This window comes from Neopelma chrysocephalum, unplaced genomic scaffold, assembly GCF_003984885.1.
Source record: "Neopelma chrysocephalum unplaced genomic scaffold, ASM398488v2 Primary Assembly neopelma1_97102, whole genome shotgun sequence".
NCBI lineage: Eukaryota > Metazoa > Chordata > Aves > Passeriformes > Pipridae > Neopelma > Neopelma chrysocephalum.
In genome coordinates this window covers 6,053,484-6,066,393 of record NW_020925744.1, presented here as the reverse complement: position 1 = coordinate 6,066,393, position 12,910 = coordinate 6,053,484, and the positions used below count along the sequence as shown (strand labels likewise).

General features: G+C 34.5%; 1 protein-coding gene across 1 annotated transcript in view; it reads left to right on the top strand.

Annotated features, from left to right (window-relative positions):
• Positions 1 to 12,910, top strand: part of IPO11 (importin 11) — a 73,565-nt gene that overhangs the window by 29,019 nt on the left and 31,636 nt on the right. Inside the window, exons 16-23 of the mRNA XM_027671453.1 lie at positions 548 to 646; positions 829 to 869; positions 1,987 to 2,103; positions 3,528 to 3,641; positions 5,002 to 5,117; positions 6,561 to 6,637; positions 11,088 to 11,167; positions 11,694 to 11,774. Coding sequence (XP_027527254.1) covers positions 548 to 646; positions 829 to 869; positions 1,987 to 2,103; positions 3,528 to 3,641; positions 5,002 to 5,117; positions 6,561 to 6,637; positions 11,088 to 11,167; positions 11,694 to 11,774 — 725 coding nt within the window. The remainder of the gene's footprint in view (positions 1 to 547; positions 647 to 828; positions 870 to 1,986; positions 2,104 to 3,527; positions 3,642 to 5,001; positions 5,118 to 6,560; positions 6,638 to 11,087; positions 11,168 to 11,693; positions 11,775 to 12,910) is intronic.

The following is a 12,910-nucleotide window of genomic DNA, read 5'->3' as shown; positions in this document are numbered from 1 at the left end:
GCCTGTTCTAGAACAGATGTATTGGTCACATAATCTGACCAGTGGATTGTACAGAGGCAGCGTTGATGGAAGCGTTCTAGGAGACGCAGGTGGTGGCGGTAGATGACCCATGATTCGGAACCATATAAAAGAGTAGACAGCACTATGGCTCTGTAAACACTGATCTTGGTACTTTTCTTCAAGTGTTTATTACGCCATACTCTTTTATGGAGTTTTCCAAAAGCACTGTATGCCTTTGCTAACCTGTTGTCTATCTCCCCGTCAATTTTACCATCCGTCAATCTTACCATCCGAGGAGATGAGGCTGCCTAGGTAATTGAACTGTTGGACTGATTTGAGTTCTGATTGGTCAATGGTGATGTGGGGATGATGGGGGACTTCCTGAGGTGCAGGCTGATGGAGAACTTCTGTCTTCTTTCAAATAAAATGTAAAGTATACTAAAATGAAGCAAAAGAAAATGAGCTTAACTAACTGCATTTCTTAGTGCATGACAGAACACAGAGAATTATTCAACAGCCAAAACATCAACTGATTTGGTATTGTCAGGTATTATGTTGATAATCAAAGTGTTTAATGGACATATGCATTATGCTTTGACTTTTGTCTTTCAGGTCCGTATTGAGACAGCTACAACACTGAAGTTAAATATCCTTTTTTTTGCAAAGATGTTTGATTAGTTCTTAATTCAGAGTTACTAGAAAATAAGCAATTTTAAACTTATTACCAAATTCTTCACATTATAATTTTTGTGTATTCATGAAGTACTTGCTTATTTGAGTTTTGTATCCATCTGCAATCTGTATTATTTTTCCTTAATGGTTGTTCACCTGTAGATGACTTTGAGTTCAGAACTGACCAGTTCTTACCGGTAAGAGCATTTATATATTCTGAAGAGTAGATAAATCCATAGAGAAAAGCAGGAAAAAATATTTTCCAATTTCATTTTAAACTACATTATTTAGTAATTAGGAGTGTGTGGGAGGTGTGTGTATATGTATGTATTATTTTTTCAGTCTTCATAGACCAAAATTTATACTTATACTGCTGCTGTTAAGGTTGCTAATGTGCAATAAAACGACATACAATTCAGAACATTTTAGTATTACAATTTAGTATTACAATTACAGTCACAGTTGTGATTACAGCAATCACAACTTTGTAGCAGTGTGTTTAGTACTGTATATACTATGTGTTAACAGATAGTAAGTTTCTTTTTGCTAAGACAGTATTAATACTCTATCTAACAAATATGTCTCCACACCAGTGTGGCTTTCCTGTGTGCCTGTTTCACACTACTTTCCAACCTGCTGTTTCATAAAAATACTAATTACAAATGTTTCGTTAAAATAGTGCCCAAAAAACACAGACTTTCTTGTTCTCCTATACTTGTGTTCTCTACAGTGGTCATTACTGTTGTCATGAAGTAAATAATTATAAGTACAGCAAAGATTTACTTTGATCACTCAAATTTAGCAGTTGTTTCTCATTTGATTATGATTTCCATGTAGATTTCAACTCTCTTGTGAACAAATAAAACAAAAATCCAGAGTGCATTTAGACTGTAAATACTGGAATTGTTTTAAGATGTCTTTTTCAGCTCAATATTTAAATTTATCTACCGGCCCAAAAGCTGGAAGACCATACCTTTGTTTTGACACTTAACAAAGTGCTCCTTCTGGAGCGACAGCCTATTTTACCTGTGAAATCATGTTTACACTTACCAAAGTGTGAAAATGGTGTATAGTCAAACTGATCATGTTTGAACTGTTATGTAAGAGCATATCTGAATTTTTTTACCTTGCTTAGGCAATGACTGCCTAGTGTGCATTTTCCAAAATGAAAGAGTAACATTTTGCACACATTCAAAGTGTTTTTCAAAGTTTATGGGTGTCTTAGAGTTGTAAGCATACATTGGAAAGTTACCAATTCTTGTCACTAATTGTATTTTTGATGGTCTAATCTGTAGTTCTTTATTTTTCTTTTAGTATCTGGAATCCATGTTTACACTGCTCTTTCAGCTACTACAGGAAGTAACGCAATGTGACACTAAAATGCATGTTCTTCATGTTCTGTCTTGTGTGATTGAAAGAGTCAATATGCAGGTATTTTTTATTATGTACTTCAGTGTTACCTTGTTGTAAGAACACAGGGGAGGACTTGGTGTGAAAGAAAATGGAAAAGAAAGTTAATAGACTCGTTATTGTTGTCATAGCTGCCTGCATTCCTCTTTTCTCTTTTCAATTCTTATTTACCTTTTGAGTAAAATGTTCTGCTCAGTTACTACTTTTCTTTAGTTACTATGTATTTTTTGTATTGACTCATCTTTTTTAGTACAGAAGGGTTTTAACAGCTTGTCTTATGGTCTTTCTTGCAATTTTGTTTTTTTATTTGTGATTTATTCTAATTGTCTCATCATAGATCTGTATTTGTGATTTATTCTAACTGTCCCATCATAGATCTGAACTAATATTTTATTTAATGTTACATGTTAAAGGAGACATTTGGGGAACAAAATACTTTGCACCCTTAGGCACGGTGCAGTTAAATTTGTAGTTTCTCATTGGTGCTGATATGGGTCATAGTTGCCTATACACCACCCTCCTTAACTTCCTGAAAAGTTTCAAATTCACATTATGTTAATGTTAAAGTATGTTCTTCAGCTTATACATAAAGAAATCAAAGATGGTTTTGCAGAATTAAAGAATCAATAGTTGATTGCTTTTGTCTCAGATTTTGTTGTGGTTTTTTTTCCCCAATATGAAGGACAGAGATAATGTGTGTTTTTGAGCTTATCTCCTCTTTCTACAAATAATCCTGTCTGAGAGCCAAATGAAGCTTTCATAATTGTCCCCTGTAGAAGAAGTCAACATGACAGCAGATTTCCCAGATTTCTCTGCATTTCAGATCAGCTAGAGATGCAGCATTAAAAAGAAGTTGAGAAAGACCCCTTGAATCTGTTTAGGTTAATTCATAATTAAATACTTTAGATGACAAATAGGTTAACCCTTTAGTATTGAAGAGCATAATAGAAAAAATAGAAAATAAAAGAAAATAATAGAAAAAATGTATGTTAGGGCAGATCTCTGGAAGTTTTGAAGTCTCACCCCTGCTCAAAGGATGGATGACTTCAGAGGTTATTCAGCTTTTTTGGGGGGGACTGTTTCTGGTCTTAGAGAATTCTGTTGTTTAGGAATCCTGTTTAGTGAAGAATATATTACTATGAAAATATCACTGGTTATCAAATTGTAAGTATTTTTTGTTCCATTTACTATTTAAGCCTGGTTGCTGTGCACAAATATCACTGTAAGTAATTTATTCTTTTCAAACTACTCTGCAGTCAGAAGTTACTTCAGTCACAGAGTAAAGAATATGGTGTTTTAGAAAGAAGAAAGAGGAGTAAATTAAAGCAAACTTGGTATTTTTACTGTGACAAAAGCAGCTCTTATATTTTTTGAGAAACTGTGCTGGGGATAAATTAATAGACTCGTTTACACATTAAGAAACCAATTTGTGTTCTGAACTTCAGATACGACCATATGTAGGATGTTTGGTTCAGTATTTACCACTCCTTTGGAAGCAGAGTGAGGAGCACAACATGCTACGATGTGCCATTCTAACCACCCTAATCCATCTCGTCCAGGTAAGGAATCAGTCATGTAAATGTTGTCAGTATCTCCTACAGTTCTTTCTTAATAATAAAACAATACATGGTTATACTGCCTGCATAATCCATGCTGTTAACTACTTCTTTAGCACAGACTGTATGCTATCCTACCTTCTCCAACCCTTCCTGCATCTCAAGAAAGTTATAGTAGGACCAGCAAAGATCAAGAGAAGTGCTCTGAGGATGTAGGACAGTGTCCATACAGGAACAGAATTAATATGCAGGCAATCTTGAACTTGGGGAAATGCATGACTAAGAGGATGGTATCATACAGGTTAACAGGGGAGAGGGAGTGGAAAGGGAATGACTAAACATTACAATGAGAGGAGAAATAAGGGTTTCTTTAAAAGTGGAGTAAGTTTATAAACAAGAGGAAATATATTTTTACTGTAAACAAATTGTGGAAATTGTTGGGTTTGGCCCCTGTGGAGCCTAAAAATATAGGTATTTTTGTATACAAAAGGTATTTCTCTTTGTATTAGACAAATTTATGGAAGATTCTTTTAAGGTAAATTTGTTTAAATAAAGAAATGGAGAAAGAAGCTTTAACTTAGAAACATCAAATAATTTTAAATTAACCATTATCAAAATATAGGAATTATGCAAATTCAGCATTCCACTAGCTTCAGTTTTTCTTAACTAGTAATATTACAATATGTTGTAATGCTGTTCAGTAATTGGCAGTTCCCAGTTTAAGAATTCTGTTCCTTTTAGGATTAGTTCTTATTTGTTGTTAGTTTGATAGTAGTTCTATTTAGCTTATTTTTAAAAATTGGGTTTTCTTTTTAAGTGATTGCTAAGAAATTTTTTACTCTGCATTATTGGGAAGAAATCTTTACATATGACTCATGGATCATTTAAAAAATAAATGACTGTCATCATATTGTGAATCTTTGTGTAGCTAAGAAAACAAACCCTTCTCTTGATTCTTAGAATACGTAAATGATTTCATGTGTGGCAAGGGCAAAGAGTAGTTCTTTTCTTGATATGTAAAACATTCACCATTTAGTCATGTAGTATTTGTTAGACTTGTGACTCTTCCAAGAAAGAGAATGACCAGTGAATGTTTTAGGAATGTGTATTGTTTCTCTTAGAGACAAACAATATGCAGATTATTGATAAGAGGATTGTTTTCAAAAAGCATGTTGAGAGAAAGCTTAGGATTATCAGACTATTTTGTTGTTTGTTGTATGAAATCAATTAGAGTTCAACCTTTGATTTCTTGGATGCACGTTTACTTGTGAACATAACAGCATTGCAGATCTTTTCCAGTGCTATTCTTTATGCTTGGTTTGAGGTTTTTGACATATTTTACATTTCTTATTTATTTTCATAGGGACTGGGAGCAGACAGCAAAAATCTCTATCCTTTTCTACTTCCAGTTATTCAGCTAAGTACAGATGTTTCTCAGCCTCCACATGTTTATCTTCTGGAAGATGGTTTAGAGCTGTGGTAAGAATTTTTTCTATCAGTTTGTAATTTTAAAACAATTATTTTTGTATCCACAGAAGAAAAAATTGTAAAAAGCTTTGAATATTAAAATTTATATGTTCTTGTTACCTTACCTTGACTTCATCTATATTACGCTTTTCCTCAGAAGACATGAGAGTAGGAAGTTAATAAAAGAAACACAGTTAAATAGCTGAGTAGGTAATTAATTTTCAGGCATTTGATAGTGAAGATACAGTTCTGTAATGATAATGAATGGGAAAACAAAAAGTCTAGACTCACTGCAATATGCATGCTAAACTAACAATTTGATATGCTTGACTTCAGGAGAACAGTGACCCAGTGGTTCTCAAAGGTGGTTGCAGGAAGAGGTGTCAAGTTTAGAAGGATAAAGTGTAGAAGTTACCTTTTAGATCTCAGGCTGTTTGGTGACTGAACATAAAACAAGAAGTGATGTTCCGATCAGTTTACTGTGAGCCTGATTTGTTTCTGGTGCAGCTGATGCTATAGGAGGAGGAAACTCTTACCTGGACTGAATTCAGCACCTGTTTCTCCTGAAGAATAGGAATACATAGTTTGTCTTAAAATAGTAAGGGACTCCTTGGATCTAAATTGTAGACATTTGCATTGTAAATACTTAAGCTACAGATGATCTGTTCTATGTGCAGTAAAACAGATTTTTAGTGCTGGTGGCAGCAAGTCAAAGTGCAAGAGCTTCTCAAAATTTAGGACAGAGGCCTTTTTAGTGTATGAGTTCAGAACTTTTACATCTTCTTAATAATACTGATCTTGAGGTTACTGTTCTGATGTCTGTGCAGAAGAATGATATTTTAAGATGTCCTAGAGCATCAGAGAAATTTGGATGGAGCTGGCAGAGACAGCTGGGACTCTAACGGCTTCTTGAATAAAGAGAAAGAGAAGAGCTAAGATATTTTACCTAATCACACGTTATTTAAATACAGTAATCCTACACCTAAGATCTAGAAACAAAATGGAATTTGTTTCTGTGGCTTTAAATGCAAGTTTAATTTGTTGCTACCATTTTCAAAACTCAGGAATTTTAAATGGCCACCACAGCTTCTCCTTTGATGTGTGGAGCACTACACATATTGTCCTTGCACTGTAAATATTCCTCTCTACCCACCTTCTCTGAGTTCCCAGGCTGGGTACTAAGACATTCTCGCTGCTGCATTTCAGACCTTGTGTTGTCATTATAAAAAGACAGTAACATGTTTTTCTTTGTTTTCCTGTCTTGGCAAGAACCGTACCTATACTGATGGGTGTGTTGTAAGCACTATTGCTGTGCTTGAAGTATGCTTCCAGTAATTGTTACACGTTGTTGATCGTATAGATGGTTACTGGAAGTTAGTGTGTTTACATCTGTCAAAATGATTGCTCAATGTTATTCATAAATAATCTAAAATATTTTGCTTAATCTATTCTTAGGTTAGTGACACTGGAGAATAGTCCATGTCTTACACCAGAGCTCCTGAGAATATTTCAGAACATGTCTTCCCTCCTTGGTAAGTCTTTTACTAATAAAATTTTCAGGTTTTTTTTTTGCTATTGCTTGTTGTTCGTGCATTAAGTAATGCTGCTGTGGCTGCAAGTACTAAGGGAGCTTGCAAAATTGTAATTATCAAAAATTGAGGAACAGGTTTTATTATCTGACTTTGTCATCTTCTTTGATACTTATTGTCTCTTTACTCTATTTCTCTATTTTTAATAAATTAAAGGTGCTTGTACCCAAAAGATAAGACAAATTTCAGTTTATAATTTCAGTTTATAATTTCAGAGATTATTCTAAGAAGTTCCTGAAATTTAACACCAAATTTACTGAGTTTTATTGATATTGACTGTATGGAACACTTGCCTGTTCTGCCTACAACCAGAATGCAATTACTAGCTTTCCATAATTCAGTTAATAAAAATGTGGGATGTTTTCAAACTATCTTAATATGTCTATAAGCATTTTGGTCAAGCAGCACTGAAATTAAAAACAGTAGTTTTGCCTGAGTTGTTGACAAACTGTAAACTTAGTAATGAGAATTAGGACTCCGTACTTAGGAAATACTGATATTTCAGGTGCTTTTGCTTCATAATTAAAGGGAGTATAAAAAATTTGTTGTTTAATTTTATTATGTTAATGTGTTTGTGTTTAAATAATCTTTAGCTGTGCTTTTGTAGGTTGTGTAGCTAATATATCAAATGGATTAATTTCTTCAGAGCAATGTGTTCACAGAATTATGGAAGTTATCTTTTTGATAGTTGTTTTCAGCTTATACTTTATTCTGACTAAAGGTCAATAGACCATGATAGGTAGGTGTAAGATGATGTCTTCTGTTATTTCTCTTTGTATACAAGATCTGTAATGATAAAACTGCTCTGTTTAGTAGTGGTTTTAGTATTTAACTCCAGAGCTACCTGTTAGAATCTGTAGCGGCGATACTTTCCAAGGTAGAGATAAGTATGAATGGAAACCTTGGCATACTTTTCTTATAAAAAGGGGAGGTATTTGGGAATATTCTATGCTTGTAATGATTTCCTTATTTCATGAACTAATCCTGGAGAGAAGTGATGCTTTCTTTTGAAAAAAAAAAAACATTCTCAAGAGAATGTTACTTGTTTTGAAAACTGAAAGCTGTTGTATGATGCTGGTAGAGCAAGTAGTAGTTAAGCTAGGTAGAATTTCATTAGGGTGATGCTTCAAACGTTCTTATGTCAGACATCCTTTTTTTTCAGGGATGAGAGTGAGTGGCAAAAATACAGCAGCTGATGTGTAATGATAGAAGGATATCTATGGATTTCATCATATAGACTTCTAGTACTAATTTACTTCCTGAGCATTTTTCTGAGAAACTTGTTTTCTGAGTGTTGTGTTTGTCAAAAATTTTGATTGCTGTTAGCCAAAATGATGCACATTTTGCCAGAAATTGGAAACCATTCTGTATGCTCTAAGCCTGCAAATTCTATGTGTTTACATAAGGAGAATCTGACTGGACAGCCTTGACAGGACACAGCCATAGTATTGTGATGCTTTAAATAGAGTTGGAGTTTTGGATTAGTACTAACCTTTTTTAAAACATGGTAGTTACAAAAACAGTACAGTACTGCCATCCACTACCCCACAAGCAGCTACTTTATTTATTCATTACACTTGAAAGTGAGGTTCTTCACTTATATCAAGTGCAACAACACAGTTAAAAGTGCAGCGTCTCGGAAAAGAAAATGTATTGATCAATGATGGTCAACTGTGCTAGTAATTTAAATAAGTGTTCAGTCTTAGTTCTGTAGCAGAGTTTCTCCAGCATACAAGTAGCACTGTTCACCTGAAACTTCCAGCACTTAGGGTCTGGCTCTTCCTGTCCTTAGCACAGTGATGTATCTGTCAGGACAAGGTGTTTCTACTGGGAAGTCAAAATTGCCAAGTCTTGTGTGCCTTAACTGTCTGAGATAAGGCAAAAAAGATAAACTGGTTCTCAATTCAGTCTGCAGTTACCCAAGTGAAAGCCAAAGGACAGGTAAGGTGAAGGGAATTTCTGGATAGATAACTGCCTTGCTTATGTCTGGGGCAGGGTGGAGAACTAGCAAGGTGCTCCAGAAAATCATTTTCTTGAAATTACGGTGTAAGGAATATGAACTTCCTGACCTTTAGTTTCTGAAATTAGTTTTACTGAATGGAATTACTGTAACATAGAGGTAATGTAACTGTTTTTCTGGTGTATTTAACTGCTACATCAGCATGCAAGTAATTTAGGAAAGGTATCAGATGTCAACATGGTTGAACTAGAAAAATCTGGAAGTCAGGGAGAGAAGTAGTTTGTACATGAGATTTTTGAACTGAAAGAGGAAAAATATAGAAATGTTTTTAATTTTACTTTTTTAAGGAGTCTGAAAATAATAGGTAGTTGTTCCGTTCCAGATATAATTGTCCTTTTGAAAAGAGCTTTTCATACCCATTTCAGGATATTACTGCTGTTGGAGCTGGATGTCAGAGGAATTATACAAGTCAATTAGATTTACCTTCAGGAGTAGAACGCTGCATTTCCATGAAGGCTTGATTTCACTTAACCTTCAAAGATTATGGTGCTATCACTGATATACAAGGATAGTTCACAGCATAATCGTCATATTTGGTTTTCATATCAGCAGTGCTGCTACTGTTTAAATTCTATTGATATATAATTACCCTAAAGAGGGGTTGCAGAGGCTCTCTAGTCCATGTCTTGCAATGGATTGAATGATGTGGAATGGAGAAATACATTAATTCTCTGAGGATTGGATGCATTTCTACACTGTGGATGCTGAAAATGACTGCTGAATCTGATACAATTTCAGGTTGGAAATATGGTCAAAGTCTAGACATACCTGTTTCAAGAAGCATCAGGTTTAATATGCCTGTGTTGTATTTGTAAAGGTAGTGGCAAAAAGCAGATTACTGGACCTGGACTAAGTCCTCTGATCCCTAACAAAACCCAAAGGAGCACATTAATTAAGAAAAATATATGTTTAATTCAGGAAAACCTGGCAAGAGAATTGATGCGCAATTAGCTTTTAAATATAATCAGTTGAACATGGTACCTTTCTAGAAAAATGCTTTTACTAAACATTGAGCTTTATGCACAGATGAGCGGCTGAAATTCTGTCATTTCCATTACATCAGTCTCACCTGGTTTTGCCCTTTGATCTGAAATACGATTTTTGCTACGCATACTTTCTACCTTTATATCAGTTATCAAAGAATCACAGAATGGAAAGTTATGGAAAACTTAATAGCACTTCATGTTTATGTGTCCATTTACTTAGAATTTGAATATTTGGATCAGTGTCTGAAACTTTAAATGTCCAGTAAGAAAAAACCCCACAAACTGCAGACCTCTAAGGAGGTCTGCCATGTATAACGCTAGTAATTTGATACTAAAGCTAATTCATAGATGTATTGGAATTTTTTCATGAGGATATTGGATGGATAGATGAAAAATAAAACCTTTTCAAGTCAAGATAGGTAAATATTCAAAATAAGTGATAACAAGACATGACCTATCCATGCACTGACATATGAAAGTAGTCACAAATGCAAAGCTGTCCCGTGGCCATGTCAAATAGAGGAACATTAATATTGTATTTAATGGGTGGGAAAAAAAGAAAAACTGCTGAAACTCCTCAGAACTTTACAGATGGTTTTAAGACAATTTAGCAAGCCCTTTGAGGTTTTTTGGGTGTTTTGTCTTGTTTTTAGATAATGATGGCTATGGACTTTCTGCTCTGGTATCAACGTCCATGTGAAACTTTGAAACCTTTTGTTTTGCCATGAGTTCTGCTTATAGATGTTCTGGCTTGATTTTTTATTTTGAAAACAGCCATAAAGATAGTGCCTGAAGACGTCGTCTTTCTCTCTTCAAACTGCTGCTCTATATCTTCTCCTCTGTGTATCTGTCTCTTAAATGGGTATGCTTTCCTTACTGAAAGGTGTGCCTTACACTCGAAGTATGCCCTAAAGGTCAGTAAATTTCAGCTCAATGCCGTTTGACGTGGCATCTGGCTCAGAGGAGCAGAACTGCAATCTTTGTTTCATTCCTTCTGCTCAGCATTTACTGACTCAAATGTGTGAGAGATTATTTGTCAGTAATTGTAGGTCTCTTAAATATGTTTCATTTGTTCTCTCTTTAGTATCTTCTTAACCCACTATCACATCCAAAACTTGACCTTTTCTTCATAATTTTTTTTATTAATAGTGGCTTTTGAGGTCTTGTTCTTCTCTTTGAGTACATGAGAGCTGTTGTCATCCCACTTCTATATTGTCTCTGGTGGGGAGAGAGAACCTGATTGGTACTGGATCTAAGATGATTTTTTCTACTTATTGGAGTCTGGCACTGTGAGCTGTGAGAAGAAAGAGACTTTTAGAAGCAAATCATTTTGGTTGTACTTCAGTTTGGTGATCAGGTTGTGAATTGTGATTTCTGTTTTTTCCAGAGCTGAGTTCAGAAAACCTCAAAAATTGCTTTAAGATCATCAATGCTTATATTTTCTTATCATCATCTGAATTTTTACAGGTATGTTATCATTATATAAAAATTCATATTATCTTCTCAGTTCCCTACTGACAAACTTTTTTCTCTCATCTTGGAAAATATCATACACACGTTTATACTCTTACTCATGTGTATACAAGCATATTATTGTTCTGTTGTTAGGTCTTTATGGTGCATGGTGGACACTCAAATCAGATTTGAGAAAGAAGATTATTTAGAATTAATGCTTTATGGATTGATTTAGTGCTTTGGTATCTGAAAAGTGGGGTATAATAGTTACTCTAATTATCCTACTAGATTAAAATGATGGTCATTAATTCTAACTAGAGTTGAACTAGAAATATTATGCCTTATTCTCATACTTTCTTCATTAGAAAATTCTTTGGGATTTAAAAAATCCTGCAATGTTAAAAAACCAACAAAATACTTAGATTAGATTTTAATTAGTTCAGGAATGATGAGCATTTTAGCAGATAGGATCTTTGAAGAGAAGCTGAGTCTTCATAAAACGTGTTTGCATAATACCTTCTTCTTCATTTTATTTCAGATGTATGCTACTGACTTATGCCGGTCATTTTGTGAACTTCTGAAGGACATAACTACTGAAGGTCAAGTTCAAGTTTTAAAGGTGCAGCATATTAAAAATAATACCCCGATACTCAGCTCTGTACATGTAATGTTTTCAAGTAGGATGAATGTAGAATATGTAGGAGAAAACAACATGTTTAGCAAACTATGATACTGGAGTCATTGGTGGTTTAAACTACTTATTTAAAGTCTGTACATGTGTAATAGGTCTTAGAGCAAGCTTTCCTGTCTATATTGAGTGTTGTATGTATGTGATATCAGTGAAATTCCTTTGTATAGCATACTTGCATATGTACCATGACATAGTGTTCAAACAGTCTGCCTTTGGCATAAGTGGCTATTGTAATGACCAGAATAGAGCCGCTAGAGGTTTTTCAAAGTACTAAAAACCCCTTATATTCACACAAACTTCAAATGGTATTATGAAAGAAATGTGAAATTCATAAACTTTACAAATATTAAGAATGATACTTTGAATGTGTCTTTTGAAGAATTTCAGGAAGTAAATTTGGAATATGCAGTGAAAGATAGTTTCACTGAAAGATTAGTAGCCGTAATGTATTACTACTTATGTTTCCAGTGGGTGCATAACAGGGGGCTCTGTGTTGCTTATAAAAACTTGGACTTAAATTCAGATAATTGTAAATGCAATGGAGGGAATAAACTGGATCCCATCTGCCTCTTTGGTGGGTCTTACAACTGCTTGCAGGATCCTAGGACAGAAAATAACAGAAGTTGATAGACGTCCCTATTTGTAGTTTCTGCTGTGAGGAGCTTAAGGACTCTAGTTCTGAAATTTAAAATGTCAAGTTCAGTCTATCACTAATATTTAGAGTCTATAGTTGGGCAAATGTTTTATGCAGGAGCTTTTAGTCAGATCTCTAAAATGGAATAATGCTGCTAATATGAAATCATTTACTCACTTGAGTCCCAGAGTAGCCTTGCATTATCTGCAAGGTTTGTGTAGTATACTTGGAACATCTTCCAACTATGCTGTGTTGATTCCAGAGGGATAACTGAGCTATACTCCTTGCAAATATTTTTACAAAAAGTAGAACATTTTATCAGGCTTCACTATGCTGACTTGTTACATAAAAAACCTCTAAGATAAATATTGGGAACAGAAACACCCAAGGCTATCCTTTGAAATAGTTTCCTACAAACAGCTTTGGCTGG